Genomic DNA, 20,590 nt, shown 5'->3' with positions numbered 1-20,590 from the left:
GGCTTACAAATCCACATGATGTGTGATATGGGGTATGCCATGTGTAAGGAGAAAACTATGCATTATACCATCTTCAATGAGAGAACTAAGATACAACTAGAGAGAGAGAGAGAGAGAGAGAGAGAGAGAGAGCTTCGTTATTGGGTTTTATGTGTGTACAAGGCTAATGGCACCCACTCCAACTTGGATACTTGGAGGAGTTAATGGTACCTACTCCAACTTGGATTCTATAAACCTTAACAATATTTCCTTACAAATATAAATGTTTCATTAAAAAAATATATTTGAAAAGTAATTATCTTAAAAAAAAAGCTTTTTGCTTGGCAAAATACGAAGCAAGCGAAGTGAGATTTCGCAGCACCGTGTGGAGTGTGGTAGGCACGCCAGCTAGCTCATTACCATTGATGAAGTAGCTATTGAGTCTCATATACTTCATCGAAGCATGATCGTGAATTATTCTCCCAGAGACACAGACACGGAGCTACATGGGCGACGAACACAAACATCGAATGCTGTATGCCGAGGAGTTGGTGCGGGAGTTTCTTCTCTTTCGAGGCTTCACCTCCAGCTTGCGCAGCTTCGAATCAGACCTGTCCTCCGATTTGGGCCATGGATTCCAAGTCGACCGCATCATCGAGCTCTTCTTCATCGTCTACATCCCGCGTTTTGAGGCTGACAAGGTTCACGCGCTCCTGGCCTTCCTCAGCAGGTGCTTCTTCACCACGCAGGATGCCGTCCGTGCACAGGCGGCGCAGAAATTCGAGACTGCGCTGAAACGCTACTACATTGTCCATGCCCTGCAGAAAGGAAGGGTAGATCGTGTGCTTGAATTTTTCCAGCGCTATGGGGCTAGCCTCCTGCAGAGTGGCCAGGATTGGCATGCTTGGTTTGGTATGTTCTGGTGGTGGCATTGGGTGTTTTTACTGGTTCTGTGTATATGCTTCCTTGATAGATTGATAGATGGTTTGCTAGAATCTTAATGGTAGATATCAGCGGAGAAAAGCTATAGTATATTGTTCAACCATTGCCAAGCTACAGGAGAAAAGCTATAGTATATTGTTCAACCATTGCCAAGCTACAGGAGAAAAGATGATGACAAGGACAATGCAATGCTATGAAATATGGGACACAAGGAAGTCCTTATAGGGCATGATGGAAGCACCTAATGATCGTATGATGGGAGCGAATATAAATGGAATTTTAAAATTGCCCTTCACCCCAAGTCGGAAATGGCTGAAAACTCGTGAGGGATTGTGAGAGAATGTGGGAGAAAGCTGTTGAGAGAGAGATTTCTCAGTTCTGTTGCCAGAAAGTTCTTAATTCAGCTACTGCCCTGATTTGGGACAGCAAAAATGCTATCCTTAGCTGACTTGATGGCTCCATAAGGTTGTCACCAGCCCCACAGAATGCAGTCACGTGATGCTGATTACTCCCTAACAGCAGCTGCCTGCTGTGGATGACCCTCTGCTGGCTGGAAATGGTCTATTCCTGCTGGCGCTTGCTGTTGCAGCACTCTTTCCTCTCTCTCCCAGCTCCACAGTTGTCCCAACTCTTTGGAATGATCCTTAGCAAGTCCCAACAGCCCTCTCTTAGCTTTCTATGGATAATTTTGACAAGTAGCACCCTGTTTTGCCACTTGGCAGCTTTCCAAATGAAAATTTCACATTTGATTGATCAATTGTCAAAATGTAACTTTTGAAAATCAATTAGTTATCCACTTGACCTTGCCCAAGAACTAGCTAGTACCCACTCACAATTAATATGCCAACCTCCATAGGACATTTAATTGTCCAAACATTAGTTGTCGTAGGACTCATATTAATTTATTAATTAATGCCTAGTTTCTAATGTCACCACTGGACATTTAATGACCTAGTTAATGGCTTAGACTTGAACTAACACCAGTACCCTCAAGTATCTGAACAATATTCCCTTGTACAACTTTCACCATTGTCAGCCGCTATTCACTTCGGTTACTTAGGCCATCATGGTGACTTAATTGACTTACACTTCACATGTGCACCTTACATGTGTACAACTTGATAATGCCAAAGCTAAGCGTTAAAAATCCTCATGATAGACCTCCCCCTTGAAATCCTTGCAATCGTCCTTGATTGCATTGCAAGGGGACAAAAGCAAAGTGATACTAAGTTGGAAAAAACATAGGTATTATTGTTAAAGAACATTGTTGTTAATACCATACTACTACCAACTTCATTGTAATAGACGCTCTAAGTAAGGGCAACCCTTGGTTTCATGAAGTTTCTAGAAGATATCTGCATCATCGCTAATGTCAGCATACCATGTGTCAGTATGCATGTCATACCATGTGGCATCTGTTAGCGATATGGTCATTCCTTGGATAGGCATTCTAGAGTAGTAACTTGCAAGTTGGTCCCTTTGTGTGGTAGTTTGAGCAATTGTAGTTAGCCGTGGGTAGGACAGGTGCCATGTGGCAATGTTGGGTAGATACGCATGCGCAAGAGCAATTGGCACATTATTGTAGGTGTGCCATGTGATGTATACTCATTCATTCTGGCTTATCTTGATGTTTTTGAGCTCAAGCAGCCTTAATAGTAGTACTTATGCAAAATTATATTCCTACGACTGCTCCTTCTAAAAAAATATTGATTATTGCTTGGATAGGTGAAACTCCTTCTGTTTAATATTTTTGAACTTTTGGATGTATTGCTTATAGTCATGTACCCAAAGAGACTTCCATAAAACTTGATCCTCTTGGTTTGAAAGTTATTTTCATTAGGTATTTAAAATTTTCAAAGGGACACAAGTTTTATGATCCATCTTCCAAGAAGGTAATCATAAGTCATGATGCTATTTTCAATGAGCAACTTATGGGCTTTGAGAGTAGTGGGCTAGTAGTTATTGGTTGACTTGTTCCTATTTTGGGGCTATTTATGTCAACCCAGCTTGCACACCTTATTATCATACCTATTGTAGATTTCTAGGTTGCTGATTGTGGAGATTGATGCATATACTTTGAGGTTCACAGCTCGTGAGATTGTCGAGGTGGAGATACACAAACATATAAACTACATTGGTGTACATATCTTCATTCTTTTTCCAGCATTCATCATTTGGAGATCTTTTGTGTTCTTCTCTCTCTCTCTCTCTCTCTTTCTCTTTTCTCCATGTTCACTCTATCTCTCAGTCTCGGTCATACACTTTTGCATTGTTGCATTTTGACATGGTATTAGAGCAGTGTACAAGGATTGACTGTCATGAGCAGACTTGAAGGGGAGATTTCAGCGCGACACAAGGTTGTGTTTTCAGCGCTTGAGGGCGAGTGGGAGAGCTATGCATTGACACAAGGCTAAGGTTTAAAGTTGCTGCTGATTTTTGCTGTTCAAGAAGGAGGTGTTGGGTGTAAAGGCCCTTTACAGTCTCCCGTGTATATATTACTTGACACTTGTGAACTCACCCTAGCGGGTGTAAGTGTATCATACCCTAAGTATAAATATATTCTTTTATTCTTTGTGTGTACCACACTGGTACACACCTATCTATCGACTCACTCTCACACTCTGACTGTTCAGCACTGTTCAACACTTTGATTGATGTGCATGCTCTCTTTGCTTTCGCTTGTCCTTATGAGGAGGAAGGTTGCATGTTAAGCCTTTAACTACAAATTCTACCTTTTCATTGCCTTCGGTGAGTGAAGGAGGGTGACGATCAGAGAAGAGCCCTAGCAGGCTACGTTTGCACAGTTAGAGGGGGTCGCTTTTTGTGTTTTTGCAAGCATTGTAGGTGAAGATGTCTTTTGAGGCCGACACAGAGTTTTAGGTGATCATGGATTGGAAGGTACTTGCCCTACTAGCTCTTCCATTAGATCAAAAGCTCCATGGTGAGAACTATCTCATTCGGCATGTTATGATACTTGGCATATTGGAGTCCTATGATTTGGCAGAGCGTGTGATGGAGGCTATTGACTATTCCTCATTGAGAGACGAGTTTCAACTTTCTACATTGGACCATTTGGAGTTGGCAAAGGTTTAGGCGCATTGGGACAAACTGAATGGCCACATTCATTCATTTCGTTTTCTTTCATGCAGTACCATTGTGATCACCCATATAGAGCACCTAACGGTGGCTAGGAATATATGGTTGGAGTTTGATCAGATGTATGATAGAATGACCATTACGAAACTTGTTTCTTTCGAGGTACAGATGAGGACCTTGAGCATTAACAAATCATTTCTATGCGGGAGCATGTGAACAAGCTAAGGCAGCTACAGAAATGCAGGGAAGGTGATCACTCTTAAAGACATGGCGATAAGGCTTCTTTCATAGTTACCGCCTAAATTAACTGCATTTTACTCTGCTTTGATTGCTTTAGGGTGGATAGAGACTCTTTGTTAGGAGGAGTTGGTTTCTATGGTTTTGGACTACGAGGAGCAATTGAAAGGGCAACATGCTTCCAAATCAGAGGCATTGACATGTTGGTCCTCTTAGAGGAAGGGGAAGGACCAAAAGGAGGAGGACAAACCAAAGAAAGACAATGAAAATGACTCCACTTGTCACATCTGTGGCAAGTTTGGTCATTGCAAGAAGGATTGCCTCGACAAGGAGAAGAAGGACAAGGATAAGTCTTCAAAGGATTTAGGAGTGGTGGCTGCTCGCTCCTCAACTGCCTTTCTCCACTTGGAGGTGGTTGAGATATCAACTCCTAGGGCTTTTTATGTTGCATGTACGGCCCCACATCCTTGTGAGTGGATTGTTGACAGTGGTGCCTCTTGACACATGACTCATTCTATAGGTGGTGCTGCCCATTTGTGGCCTTCACATGGACAAATTCTCATTGGCGATAGCTCTTTTGTTCCTATTCAAGGAGGGGTAACTTGCAGCTTATTCCAGATGGGCAGGGTGATGGCCATACTTCAGAGGTGCTTTATGTGTTAGGCTTGGGTTACCATTTGCTTTTGTGTGCCCCCGGCCTCTTGGTTGAGTTTGACGAGGATCCTTTTGGATTCTTGATCATGAATCGAGGCAAGTGCTTACTTTCGGTTATGAGGAGAATGGATTCTATAAGTTAAGGTATTCTTTTTCCTTGACTTCTCTTCTTCTTATCTCTTAGACATAGTCTGAGCTCTCATATGCTCAGTTTGGCCACCTAAGTTATGATAACCTATGGAAGGAATCTAGGGGACAGCTTGTTCAAGGTATGCCAATCATTTTGGTGAGCCAGTAGGCATGTTTATCTTGCATTTGTGGAAAATAGTATCGTGATGCCATTCTTAAGAAGGCTTCGAGGCGGTCTTTAGCACCCTTGGAGATTGTTTCTACAAATCTTTGTGGACCTATGTGGATAGAGTCCCTTAAGCAGAGTTTGCATTTCATGCTGATTGTGGATGATTTTAGTAGGTTGACATGGGCTTATTTTTGCAACTGAAGTCGGAGGCTTTCTCCCACTTCAAGGATTGGTTACTCTTTGAGGAGACCTGATTAGGCCGAAAACTGAAGACACTACGATTGGATAAGGGTGGAGAATTTGTTTCTAATGAGCTTGCTAGGTTTTATGCACATTGTGGTATCTACCAAGAATTTGCAAATATAAATACACCTCAAGAACATGGCATATTGAAACACAAGAACCAAAGTGTGATTGAGATGATTTACACCATGATGGAGCATAGATAGACACCTTAGTGTCTTTGGGCCGAGGTGGTGGCTACTGTAGTCACATCCTTATTTAGTCCGCCATTTCAGGTGTTGTTGGTATAACACTCTTTGAGACATATTTTGGGTCTAAGCTTGACGTTTCTTATTTCAGGGTTTTTGGGTGTGATGCTTATATCCACATTCCGAAGACACAATGTGATAAATTTGAAGTGGTTTTCCAAAGATAGGTGTTTGTGGGCTATAGCTGGTAGGCCCAGGGTAACTGATTGTATGATCATGTTAAGCAGGATGTTGACATGAGGCAAGATGTTTGGTTTGTGGAAGTTCTAGCCTCAGAGGGGATGAGGAGCATCCCATGCTTGGAGATCCAAGAGATAGTTGGGTGCAAGCGATTGTACCTTTGGAGCCCACGTCTCATGGGGATGCTTATCTTCAGATGAGGATGATACTTTACCATTGGCTTCCTTGATTGAACCCTATCAATGGATGTCTTGGAGGCTTTAGCAGTTGGAGTGTGATGAGGTAAGATACGGCCGCTTGCTCATTGGGCTCAAGACACTCCATGATTTAGAGATTAAGGGAGTCCTTGAGGAGTGGCAGTTGTAGGATGGTCCATGGTGGTCTCGGAGGAACTAGGCATATACTACCAAGCTTGTTTGTACTAACTATTGTTTGATGACCCGTCCCATACAAGATAGGGAGCCCACTTCCATGGAGGAGGCTTTGCAATCACAACATTGGAAGAAGGCTAAGGAGGAGCTTTGCAATCACAGCATTGGAAGAAGGTTAAGGAGGAGCTGGATACTATTGAGCAAAATGGCACTTGGGATCTTGTGCCTCGGTTTGTTCATAGGAAGAAGAATGTTGTGAAATGGGTCTTCAAGTCCAAATATCATAGTTATGGTACGTTGCATAAGCACTAGGTGCGGCTCGTTTTTGCAAATAACTTTGCACAATGGCCAAGGGTGGATTTCCATGACACCTTTGTGTCAGAAGTGGAGCAGCGGTGGAAGCATAAACATGTGCTGAAATAAACTGCTGAAACACAAGACAAAAAGAGAAAAGAAAGAACACGATACAGATGAGAACTCAGATGTATGCACGGGAAATGGAATCCATATATCTGAATACGAGACAGTCGCATACAACAGTGAGTCACTGGCTGCGTGGGCATCGGCACTGGCTCCTCTCTCCACAGAGTCTGCAAATGGTGAAGATGAAGTGACTGACTGAGGAGGAGCCACTGAGTATAAATAGGCTGAAAAAGTGGGGAGCAATAATGCTGGTCGGACAGCATTTAATGCTGGCCGACTGGTGCATAAAATGCCCCAATGGCATAAAATGCCACACCAGAAAAATACCTAAAATACCTAATAAAAATGCCCAGCCCAGATCAAGCTCAGACTCACACATGAGCTGACAAATACTGTGCTAACACTTTGCACCTTTGCACTTGCAGCTCGGATGACTACCATTAGGGCTGTTCTTGCCTTAGCCAGCTATAGGAGATGGCCGGTTTTTCAGCTTGATGTGAAGTCTACCGTTCTCAATGGTGATTTGAAGGAGGAGATCTATGTTGAGCAGGCTCCCTCATGGTTTTTCATCATTAGATGGAGAGATGTACAGGTTGAAGAAGGCCCGTTACGGCTTCAAACAAGCTCCACGTGCTTGGAACAAGAAGATAGACTTGTTTCTCCAAGGGAAGTTGGGGTATAAACATTCCTCTTCCGATCCCTAGTTGTATGTCACACCTTAGTTGGAGGGCATGCGTTGTTCATGCTTTATGTGGATGATCTTATTTTGATAGGGGACCATGCCTAGAAGGTCAAGGAGACTAAGGCAGCACTACACTAGATGTTCGAGATGATGGATATGGACTTTCTCCATTTCTTTTTAGGCCATGAGATTTACCAGACTTCAAGGGAGATTTTCATCTCCTTGCAGTCGTATGTGTAGGAGGTTTTGGTCACGTTTGAGATGGATGACTATAAGGCCAATTCTACTCTTATGGATCCAAATTGGAAGGGTACGGCCCATGTAGATTATCGTTTGGTAGATGCTACTTGCTATAGGCACTTGAGTACGTCCTTGATATGGCTCCTCAACACTCATGTTAACTTGTGTTTTGCTGTAGGTTTGCTGGCCGGGTTCATGAGTGAATCCAAGATGGTGCATTAGTAGGTTGCTTAGCGGTTTTTGTGGTTCTTGAGAGGGATCCCCAATCTAGGGCTATATTATCCCGCAGGTGTAGATGGTTCAAATATTGTGTGTATAGGTTGGAGTCATTCAAATTGGGTTGGAGATGTAGATCACAAGAGGTCAATGACATGTTATTGCTTTACCTTGGGTGCTGGTGCTATTTCATGGAGTAGTAAGAAGTAGCCCATGGTTGCCCTATCGTCGATTGAGGTGGGGTATTGGGCGGTGTCTTCTACCACATGTGAGACCGTGTGGCTTTGGAGGTTATTGGGAGCTTGGTTGCTCGCACTTAGGTCCTACTACACTTCAGTGTGACAATGAGAGTTGCATTGCTTTGGTACGAAACCGTGTGTTCCATACTAGGACGAAGCACATTGAGATCTAGTACCATTTCATTCGGGAGAAGCTCTTGGATGAGACCATTGATGTGGTGTATGGCAAGATAGAGGACAATTTTGCAGACTTGTTTACAAAGGTGCTTCCATAGGTTTTACTTTGACAACATTCCAGATCCCTCAACCTCATGCCTTATCGAGGATTTGAGAGGGGGTGTTAGTGATATGGTCATCCCTTGGACAGGTATTGTAGAGCAGTTGCCTGCAGTTTTACCTGCAGTTTGGTCCCTTCTTGTGGCAGTTCGGGCAGTTCCAGTCAGCCATGGGCAGTCGGACAGGTGCCACGTGGTTGCGCTGGGCAGATTTGCAGGTGTAGGAGCAGTTTGCACATTTACTGTAGGTGCCACATGTGGTGTGAGGCAGTTGGCCTGTTTTTGAGAGCAGTTGGCAAGTAATTGTTGACCTGTCCTATTTTTTGGGACTATTTATGTCAGCCCAGCCCACACCCCTTATTATCATATTGATCGCATATTTCTAGGTGGTTGATCGTGGAGATTGCTACGCAGGCTTTGAGGTTTACAGCCCATGAGATTGTTGAGGTGATGATTGTGAGAGTGCGCAACGGAAGAACACGAACACAGAGGAGGAGAGAGAGAAAGCAGAAAATGAAGGAAGAAAATCCGCACTGACTGAAATGGAATGCTGAATACACCAGAGTGGACTGATCAGTCCCTGCACGCAGCCCGGAGCGTTAGTAAGGGCACCAGATCAGGCTGGAAGCAATGGCAGCACCAATGCCGGAGTGGGAGAGGAGGGAGCGTGTGCTGAATTTGCAAAAGAGTGTGAGAGAATGATTGGGGGGCAGCTATAAATAGCCCCAAACCAGAAAAACTGACCGACCTGGCTGAATCTGGCCGACCTGCCCAAATATGGGCCGACTGCACACAAAAAGGCCCATTTTGGGCTGAGTGCCACCCGAAAAGGGAATGCAAACAAAATCAGCAAACACAAAACTGACAGAGCTCCTCTGTCTCTTGCCAGACTCTGACAGGAGCTCACAACCGGGAGATGACAGACTAAGAATGAAAATAGAGCAGGCTAACAATGATATGTTGACATATGCATTGCGGCCGTGTACATATTTGCATTCTTTCTTCAACATTCATCATCTTTCTCTCTCTCTCTCCTCTCCATGTTCACACTCTCTCAGTCTCGGTCATACACTTCCGCACTGTTGCACTTTGACAGCATCCTCTTGTAACGATGTGTCCCTCTTAACCTCCCTAGCCTATAGTATAAATAGGATTCATGGGCTACAAGCCCTTCAGTCTTGCCAACACTAGTTGTGAGGCTTGTGTGAGGTACTTGTCTCCCATGATGTATTTGAAGGGCTGTTGCCCATTACATTTGGTGATTCAGGTGGAGTTTCAGCAAGTGAACTCAATGTTAGGCCAGTTGCTCCTTTGGAAAATGCAAAAAATCAACCATAATCAAGTTCTAGTTCAATTTCTATTTCAAGTTCTTCTCTTGTAAGTTGTGAGACCAATGTCCTTACTCTCGAAGAGCACTTGCCATGCTCATAACAACTTGGCAAGACTAAAGGGCTTGCAGCTCATGATTCCTACTTATACTACAGCCTAGGGAGGTTAAGGGGGACTCATGTTGTTGCAGCAGGATGCCACATGGTATGACATGCACATCAAGACATGGCATGACATGGATATTGACACATGGCATGTTGACATAAGCAATGATGCAGACATCTTCTAGAATCTTCTAGAAACTTCATGGAACTAGGGCTTGCCCTTGCTTGAGTGTTTGTTACACACATGGTTGAAATTTCTAGCCAATATAACTAAGTCATAATTGACCAAATGTGAATCATAACTATTGTCAGAACCACATTGGATGCATCCATTAAAGGAAGACTCCTAGACTTAGTGCTATGCAAAAACGTGGGTAGGTGCGAAAAACTTTGTATGTCTTTGTGAGCCACATTGATGGAATCCCTAAGACTATGGGGGTGAATGTGGCATGCAATTGGTAAGCATGCGTGTCTAAGCAAGGGGAAATCTAGAGTATCTCTAACCAAGGTGTGTGGCCATGTTTGAGTGTATACGCACATGCCCTAAACAATAGGTGCCTCTAGACTATGATTAAGTGTGACCTGATTGTATGCACTTGGATGCATGTGCACATGCCTTGAGGTAATTTTGAGTTGTTGAGACTATGTTAGTTGGCATGAGGATGGGTCTATTGTGGTTGACGTGGACGGTGGAAGAAGACGGGGTCAAGGGGGAAGTGGCCACGGCTGAAGGTGTAAAGCATGATTGATACACGCTTTTCTAACCATTCAATCAAATTCCGAGGTTGCTTGGTCAACGATCTCTAATTGAAACTCGTCAAAGCATTATACATGGTGTATAGACAAGCAATGCTTTCGTCTAATTGCCAACTTGCGTTGAGTGCAAGGATACGGGACACATTGATTAAGATATGTCTCACAATCTTGGATGTCACGACCATCATCAGTGTCCATTTTGTGTATGCTATGGCAAACAATATGCTTTTGTTTCTCTTAGCGTAGAGTGACCCAAGGAGAACAAGGCATCGACCTCATGTCTTGACTCGGTACCCAAGAACCCACCAAGCTTTTGCAAGGCAGTACTTAATCCTTTTCTTTTCTGCTCACTTTTATTTTTGCTCCAACCTTCCTTATTTCTTTATTTTGGCTAGCTGCTACCCCTAGGAAGACAAAGCATTGGCCTCGAGTGGTCTGACTCCTCCCCAGGAACCTACCAGGCCTTCACAAGGCGATAATCAACTGCTCTCAAGTTTTTTCTTTCTTTTCTTTACTTGTACTATCCATGTGATTAGTGAACCACCATAGGTGCACCAAAACATAATCCCTCTCTCTCTTGCTCTATTTGTTGTAGAAGACTACAATCTAGAGAGAGAAGAAAGTGCACTTGCAAATAGTCACCAAGGTGCCTAGGATGTTAAGAATGCTTCAGTTTCTATTTATAAGGCTAGCGAGCAATATGGAAATAAGTATCTCCTCCTATGGCCATCTTGTAGTGAGTACCTCCTCTTCATTTTAGGCATGCACAAAGGTGAGGCACGATGTGAGAACATAGAGAAGGGACCAATATTGTTAAGCTCATTGGAATAGGTAGCATAGGTCCACTTGGGGTACTTATTTGTAGCATTTTTACAAATAGTGAGTTATTTGGCTAATCATATTTGCAGTATGATGCTATTATAATGATCTTGGCATATCTTGATTTGGTCTTTGAGTCAAAAGTATTACGACCAAACGACCATAGTAAAGTATAAGCAGAGCATAAACCATGGCTAAACTATTTGTGGCATTACATAACATTGCTGTCTAGGAAAACTCCACTAAAAATCACTGATAAGTGATAATCATACATTGATAACCAGTATTTGATAGTCAAAGTGTGATGATCATAATTTGATGCAAATATATAGTTGTAGAGCCATGGTAAAAACTATATCCATCTGCATACCAATTGCAATGACTAGTACATTGAATAGTGACCCCATGGCAGACATTATCAACAATAGTACCTTCGATACATGTTCAATACATCGGAGATCCACTATATACATGAGTTGTCCATCACTAGAGGAGTGGAAGCGCCCCTTGAGCATTAGGTTGTGCCTTGGACCTCCAACTCAATTGCGCTTGAAAAAGCTTGATCTAAAGTTAGCTTTAGCTAAAAAGCCTTTAGATAAAAGTGCAATAATCGAGAGTGGCCTACCAAGTTATCCTCTTTCATCCATTGGCATCTATCGACCAATAACTTTGAAACTTCACCAAGTATCTCTTGGAAAATTTACCTCTAATGTTTCTTTCTTTATGTGCTAGAGTTTACTTGGGTACCAAGATTTGATCCAACTCCTCAACCTCTAGCTGAATTTCAAGAGACATAACCTCAAGCACATCACCATGAAAATGTGAGTGCGCGCAATGGAAGAAGAAACTCGAACATAGAGGAAGAGAGAGAGATAATATGCAAGGGAAAAAGAAATGAAACCTGCACTGAACAAGGAACAAATGTTGAATATAGGAGGAGGATTGATCAGTCTTTGCATGCAGTCTATAGTATAAGTGAGGGCATCAGATCATGTTGATGATGAGGGCAATACTGGAGATGGAGGAAGATGACGAAGTTAGAGAGTGCACCTGCCAAGGAAGGATGGAAGATGATAATATATTTGACTGGCAAGTGGGAAATGGCTAATATCCCAAAAATTGGCTGATCTGAAATCTGGGGCAAAAAATATGGCCGACCAATATTTAATGTTGGTAAAATGCTAAAAATGCTCAGAAAAATCTCAAAAAGGATAGACAATGTCTAGTAGGTGAGGCAGACTGAAGAATGTAGAAATTGCCTTGTGAAACACATATAAAATCCTGACTAGAGGAGAAAATGCACTAAAATGTAATAAACTGAGTGCTCTAGAATGAGCTACCTCTTCCATCAAAACAAGTGATAGATAGATTAGAGCTCCTAAAGTCCTCGTTTGACTCAGATTGAGGCTCATAGATAGGAGATGACAAGGTATGACAAACATGACTGTAACATCCCCTCTCAGATCTTGGATGTGGTGAAAGGCCAAGGGAGAAATGGATCCTGGGGTGGCAAGAGAAATGCCAATGTTGATGAAGTCCATTAATAAAGACTGCCGATAAAGAAGCTTTTCACAATCTGGGGAAGCCTCCTCTGAAACACTAGGGGCTAGGAAATCCACAGCCACATCACCGAGATTGTCCCCCTTTGAAAGGGATGGGGGTACGAGGGAACCGCTAGAGGAGAGGGTGGGGGATAGGTAGAAACCTGTGGAAAAGATGGTACACAAGCATGAACGGGTGTAGCAATAGACAACTGCCTTAGAGGACCTTGCATAAGAGAAGAGGAATGGAGCCTATAAAGCCTGCTCTCCTACCAAGCTGTCACAATAACAATCCTTGTAGAAAAATTCTCAATACAAACGGCCTGCTTGGTGAAGACAACTGGGATACCAAGCCTAGTAAGGCCATAAACTGAGAGGAGTGGAAAGCCCAAATTTGGAACATAAAGAGCTAGTGAAAGAAACGCGACATGCGGTCGAGAAATAAATACAAAGTGCCAACACCACTAATAGGCATTGATACAATGTCATCAACAGTGACAGAACCCTCAGAAGGGCATAGATTTTGCAAAAAATCACCTTCTGGAGTTATATGTCCTGAAGCTCCACCATCAACCAGCTAAGGTCTCTCAGAAGATGAGGCAATCATTGAAGAAGGCTCCTCAACAATATGAAGGAACATTGACTCACGTGTAATTGTTGGAGTAGAGGTAGAAGGCATGAATGTTTTGGCTTCATCCTTCGCTCTTGGACGAAGGTGAGGGTACTTTTTCCAATATTTCTTCTTTGGATGTGTCCCCTTTTCATAATATGGGCATTTAGGCTTATCCAAGTTGGAGTTAGAGCCTAAAGAACTCTCTTGTCTTTTAGCCATTGACTTCCCTTTCTTCTTCGTCCCCCCACTCGAACCTGCAACAAAAGCTTTGGTGGAGGTGGATCCACTGGCTATGACAGATGACTCAGAAGAAGACTATGAAGCCAGAAGAAACTGTCGGGATGGGTGAGCACGAGTGAGTCTTTTTTTCTCCCAGCCTTGCCTAGTATATTGCTGGCCAGGCCATCGTGATCTAATTGCCAGCCGTCAAACCTTGGTGAGTCCTACTATTCTTGGACTCTCTTTATTTCTAGGCTCCCCTTAACCCTGTTCGGGCGCCCAAGAGCCCGGACGGTCATCCTCGTGCGTGTTCCCCTTGATTTACCTTAATGTCACATTAAATGTCACTTTAATGTCACATTCAATGTTTGTGACCTTAATGTCACATTAAATATCACTTTAATGTCACATTTCCTTCCCCTTAAGAATTGGTTTCATCCTTGAAAACGATACTTGGAAGGTCTAACTGTAAATCGGGAAACTTTTTCTTTAAAGTACTTACTCGCTCCCATGTTGAGCTTTCTTCTGAACAATCTTTCCACTTAACCAAACATTCTTGATAAATAGTATTCCTTGTTCGTCTATTACGAACATTTAATATTCTTTCTGGTTCATGTGGATTAGATTGGTCATTTAATAGCTCCTCAATGTCATCATTTAAGATTAAATTATCGAAATCACCCAGCTTCTTCCTTAATTTACTTACATGAAAAACTGGATGTATTTTACTACCAGCAGGTAGTTGGAGCTTGTAAGCCAATTCTCCCACCTTTTTAAGTATTATGAAAGGACCACAATACCTTGGTGAAAGCTTTGGACATTGTCCCTTTTTCATAGTTTTAGTTTGTTTAGGCACCTTAAGATAGACAAATTCTCCTTCTTCAAAGGAGATGTCTCTTCGGTGAGGATCTGCATATGCTCTAGCTCGATTTTGAGCCTTTTTAATATTTTCTTGAGCAAATTTTAACATACTATTCATATCCTCCAAAAAGTCTTTAGCTGCCTGAACCTTTTCCTTATGCAGTCCTATTGCAAAAGGAGCTCTGGGCTGAAACCCATACATTAACATAAATGGACTATATCCAGTGGAAGAGTGCTTGACACTGTTATATGCAAACTCTGCTATCGGTAAATACTCTTCCCAATTAGTTTGCCTTTTACTTACATATACCCTAAGCATATCTTCAAGAATTTGGTTAACCCTTTCAGTTTGCCCATCTGTTTGCGGATGATCCGCCGTACTCATGCTAAGTTTAGTATCTAATTTCCTAAATACCGCACGCCAAAATTGGCTATCAAATTTTCTGTCCCGATCAGAAACTATATTTGCCGGAAGGCCATACAATCGGTATATGTTCTCTACGAACAATCTAGCCAATTCTGGTGTTTTAACATCAGTTGAAGTTGGAATGAACCTAGCCATTTTGGTTAACCTATCCACAATCACCCACACAGAGTCGTGCCCCCTCTTTGTTCTAGGTAAAGCAACAATAAAGTCCATGGAGATACTCTCCCATTTTCCCGAAGGAATTTCTAGTGGATGGAGAAGTCCTCCCATTTTTAATCTTTCAGCTTTATTAACCTGGCATTTATTACATTTGACCACATAGTCAAGGACGTTCTTATTCATTCCAGGCCAATAGAACTACCTTTTAATAAGACTATAAGTCTTATTAACTCCTGGATGTCCTGCACTAGGGGTATCATAACACTCAAAGAGTATCTGGCGCCTTATTTCTGTATCTTTCGGGACACATACTCTACCTTTGTAGAGTAAATAACCATTATCAATGGTAAAATTCTTCCACTTGAATCCGGTTTGAGCAACCTCTAAAGCTCCATTCCCTTGTTGAACATCCTTAGATATTCCTTCCTTAGTAGAAGCACTTCCATTTGGATCCCCATTTTTTATTGCTTCCCATATGTTGGAATATGCCGGATCAACCTGGCATTTCCCTTTTAAAGATTCAAGCAAGTTGGAAGTGAACTGAGTAAAACTCAATTCATTAATGATGGGCATTCTGCTGAGTGCATCAACTACTATATTATACTTTCCTTTTCTATATCTTATCTCATAGTCGAATTCTTGAAGTAGTTCGGCCCATTTGGCTTTACGCTCGTGTAAATCCAGTTGATCATTAAGCCACTTAATGCTTTTATGATCCGATAAAATCAAAAGTTTGGCACCGTACAGATAGTGCCTCCATTTCTTCATTGCATGTACTATTGCATATAGCTCCCTTTCATAAACAGAATAATTCTGTTTTGCACGGTCTAATTTTTTGCTTTCAAAAGTAACTGGTCGACCTTCTTGTAATAAGACCGCGCCTATTGCCTTATCACTGGCATCAGCTTCAACCACAAATGGTTTATTGGGATCCACTATTAATAATACTGGAGCTGTAGCAATAGCTACCTTAAGTTTTTGAAAACTTTCATTTTGGTCTGTTCCCCAATTAAAACTTTTTCCTTTCTCTTTAAGTTGGTCTGTCATTGGAACAGCTATTTTGGCATAATCTCGAATGAATCTACGATAAAATCCAGATAAACCTAGGAAGATCTGCAGCTCTTCCAGGTTCCTTGGAGGTGGCCATTCAATAATTGCCCTTACTTTTTCTGGATCAATGTTGATTCCCTCTTTCGAGATAATATGCCCCAAATATTTGACCTCTTGTGCAAAGAATTCACATTTAGTTTTCTTCGCATAAAGGGAATGTGTTCTTAACAGTTGGAATACTAATTATAAGTGTTCCAAATGTTTTTCTCTTGATTTACTAAAGATCAAGATATCATCCAAGAAGACTACTACAAAATATCCTAGATAGGGCCGTAAAACACTATTCATTAGCTTCATAAAGGTAGCTGGTGCATTAGTGAGGCCAAAAGGCATCACCAAAAAATCATAATGCCCATATCTAGTACGAAATGCTGTCTTGGGAACATCTTGTGCCTTAATTCTTACTTGGTGATAACCTGATCTTAAATCTATCTTTGTGAAGAATTTTGCCCCTTGTAATTGATCAAAAAGATCTTCCATTCTGGGCATAGGAAATTTATTCTTCACCGTTATTTTATTAAGTGCTCTATAGTCAACACAAAGTCGCATAGAACCATCTTTTTTCTTTACCAATAAAATTGGTGAAGCCCAAGGTGAATTACTGGGTTGTATAAACCCTTTATCAAGGTAATCCTTAATTTGTCTTTCAACTTCTTGATGCTGTGTTTCACTTAACCTATACGGTGGTTTAGAAATAGGGTGTGTATCCTTATTTATGTCAATTGGGTGATTTATATCACCTCTATCTGGTGGAAGGCCACTTGGTAAATCAGAAGGAAACACATCTTTAAAATCATCTAACAAACTACTTAATTCATTATTAACATTCAACTCTCAAACATAAGAAAATTGTTGCTTTATATTACAGAAAGTAAAAGTGTTCTGTACAGGAAGAGACCATAACATATATACCTCACAAACTTCCTTCTTTATAAGCTTCTGAACTTCAGTAGAACACAGCAAAGGATTATCAGATACTTCATGTTCACCTTGAATGACAAAAGTCTTACCATCCCTTTCAAATTCCAGTGTATTATGATGGTAACTACGTTTTAAGGATGGTTCCAATCCCCATAGCCACTCCCTCCCTAGAGCAATATCAGCTCTTTCCATGTTCATAATTTGGAAATCAAGTTTATCTTTATATCCTTGAATCTCAATTTTCAAATTGGATACCATTGTATCCGATATTTTATTGTCTTGGCCTTGCATCATACGAACAACATATTGATGCCCACTCTTTTGTTGGGGAAGTTTCAATTTTCTTACAAGTGCATAATTTATAAAATTATGTGTGGCAGAGTCATCAATCATGACTCTAACCCTCTTTCCAGCTATCAATCCATGTACTCTAAGTAAATCATGTGGCCCAAAAGTATGCTGCCACATAGAAGTTGACAGACAACACTTGTGTTGTACATCCATGTGCAAGACCTCCGAAGATTTGTACTTTTCATGCCCCTTTAATTCTAAGGTCTGCACTACATGGATTTGTTTTTCTTTTCCCTTGCCCTTGTCCTTATCCTTTCTTTTGTCTTCCCCCTTTTTCTTTTGAGGGCAATTCCAAGCAGCATGGTTAGGGGATAGGCAATTGAAACATAACTTTTCTTTTTTGGTTTTATCAAAGTCATCAGGACTTAACTTTGGCCTCACATATGGTTTCTTTTCAAAAGGTTGTTTTTTACCCTTAAAGAATGGGATTTTCCTTTTAAATTTGCCGACAAATTTTGAGGTTTCCAATTCCTTAGACTTGGGCTCCGTATCAGTGAGACTAGTGAGTGTACCTGGACGTATACTATCTTCATGAAATAATGCAAATTTAATTGCCTCTTCCAGCGTCTTAGGTAAACTCCTTTTTACTTCCTTTTTACAGGCTTTGTCTAGTCTTCTAATGAATTCTCTTGTTTTTTGAAATTCATCTATTCCTTCCAATTTGAGGATTATCTCACGATATTCCTCCAAATATGTCAGCAGGGGTCTTCCCATTTGTTTGACATAATCCCAATCTTCCCAATTTCTTTCCATTTCATTTTTAGGAAGGAATTCTTTCAAAAAGACGGATTCAAATTGAGCCCAAGTTTCAGGTATTTTATTTGCCTCCTTTAAAGTTCGCCACCACTTATATGCTTTGGGCCCCAAAGTTAAACTAGCCTCCAGTGCTTGGAGATGTGGTGGGATATTTTTAAGTTTATGTAAATCTTCCCATTTTTGGAGGAAATTAAAGATTGTATCTTTATTCCTATCTTTTTCCTCCCTGTGAAACTGAGGTGGTTTCATATCCTTTAGAACTGGATTATCCCTCAATTTATGGTGGGGTTCCTTAGGATCTCGCATAGTCACATCTAAATCTTTCAATGAAGATGGGACATCCGAGGTTTCTATCTTATTTTTATCTCTTTCTAACAATAAAGTTATTTGAGATTTTATTTCAGTGAGTGTTTGGGTTAAAAATTCCATTTGAACCCCCTGAGCTTGCACACGAGCAGTAAGATCATCAAATTGCTCTCGTGTAGCAAAAAATTATTCCCACTGTTCTTCTTCCATTTCTGGTTCATGGGGATCTACCATAGGGTGATCCCTAGAACTAGAACCTTCCATTACTCTCTCTTTCCCTTTTTCTGCCATTAATACACTGGAATTGGAAAGCAAAGATAAGAAATTTGCATACAAAGTAAAGTACTTCCCTGGTTTTAATGGCAGGGCAGCTGTTGCTGGATTTATTAGTAAGCCCGAAGAGTGAAGAACAATCCTTATCTTCCCGGACTAGACCAGTCACGCTGAAAATGCAGTTCTTCAGCAGAAAACGGGATGATCACTTGGACCACAAATACGTCTTTTATATGTGTGACAAATCTGGCTGATTTCAGTCCGTCGGTGGCGATTCAAATGCTGGTACTTATTATCACGACTACAGCAGTCGTCTTTATGTTTCGCCTCATAGCTGACGCCTTTTGCACATTTCGCCTTTCGTTGACCAGAAATGAATCCCTTTTCGCCTCACGCCGGGTCATTTTGCCTCACGCCTGCGCCGGGTCATTTTTTAACTCACGCCTGGTCGTTTTTCGCCTCACGTCAGTCGTTTCGCAAAGTGTCACACTTACATGACGTGGCACACCACACGTAACTACTTTGAAAGGGTCTTTGACGATTAATGAATGGCGGGCGACCCTCACGCGACTGGCATCCTGGCGGGCGACGCGTGACCTGACGGATGACGGACGTCTTGGCGAGTAACAGGCGACCTGGCGGATGACGGATCATGTCCATTGATCCATAGGCTCTGATACCAATGACAGATGACTCAGAAGAAGACTATGAAGCCAGAAGAAACAATCGGGATGGGTGAGCACGGGTGAGTCTTTTTTTCTCCCAGCCTTGCCTAGTATATTGCTGGCCAGGCCATCGTGATCTGATTGCCAGCCCCGTCAAACATTGGTGAGTCCTACTATTCTTGGACTCTCTTTATTTCTAGGCTCCCCTTAACCCCGTTCGGGTGCCCAAGAGCCCGGACGGTCATCCTCGTGCGTGTTCCCCTTGATTTACCTTAATGTCACATTAAATGCCACTTTAATGTCACATTCAATGTTTGTGACCTTAATGTCACATTAAATATCACTTTGATGTCACATTAATGTCACAGGCTACCTCTTTGGCACGCTTGTCATACTCCTAAACAAGTGGGGCAAGCTTCTCCCATAGAAGCTTCTCACGGCTCCTTGACGTAAGAAGGTTGGTGTAGAAGACATTAAACTGGGGAGATGGCAGTTGAGTCAAAAGAATCATGGCGATATCCTTTGAAAAGATCATCTTGCTAAGGGACACAAGCTCATCCCTCATGACCTCCAACTTGTTGATATGATCCATCATGGAAGAAGACTCATCAACAACGAGCATCCATAAATTCTTCTCGAGAGTAATCCGTTGGGCAAATGTTTTCTGATGGTACAAAGAAGCAAGCTTTGTCCACGCTTCTGCTGCCTTGCGCAACCTTCGCACATGTATTAGGACAAAATCCTGTAAGCTCATAGAGAGGAAAGATCTGTTAGAGAGATCATAGCCAGGGCTGCACCAGGGCTGCACAGTCGGACTGTGCAGTCGGACTGCCACGTGGCAGTCCGACTGCCTGCAGCCCAGTCGGCTGCATTTAATGCAGCCGACCTGTCCTATTCTTTGGGCAGATTTCGGCTATTTATACCTGAGGTCTCCAGCAGTCTTCCCGATCATTCTCTGTCGCAGATTACAGACCGGTGCCGTGCAGATCTCTGTCTCTGTTCGCAGATTTCAGACAGCAGACAGTGCAGACTGCAGCAGACTTCGAGGTGGACAGCA

General features: G+C 42.0%; 1 protein-coding gene across 2 annotated transcripts in view; it reads left to right on the top strand.

Annotated features, from left to right (window-relative positions):
- Positions 1 to 375: 375 nt before the first annotated feature.
- The window catches only part of LOC148024712 (uncharacterized), a 123,692-nt gene continuing 103,477 nt past the window's right edge, over positions 376 to 20,590 (top strand). For both annotated transcript variants that reach the window (XM_087694359.1, XM_087694360.1), the window contains exon 1: positions 376 to 891. In XM_087694359.1, the coding sequence (XP_087550485.1) occupies positions 486 to 891 (406 nt within the window). In that variant the 5' untranslated portion in view covers positions 376 to 485. The remainder of the gene's footprint in view (positions 892 to 20,590) is intronic.

Source organism: Lygodium microphyllum, chromosome 15 (genome assembly GCF_053477565.2).
Source record: "Lygodium microphyllum isolate KBCC chromosome 15, Lygodium_microphyllum_v1.1.10, whole genome shotgun sequence".
Taxonomy (NCBI): domain Eukaryota; kingdom Viridiplantae; phylum Streptophyta; class Polypodiopsida; order Schizaeales; family Lygodiaceae; genus Lygodium; species Lygodium microphyllum.
The sequence above is the reverse complement of the archived record's forward strand: the minus strand, read 5'-3'. Positions and strand labels throughout refer to the sequence as shown.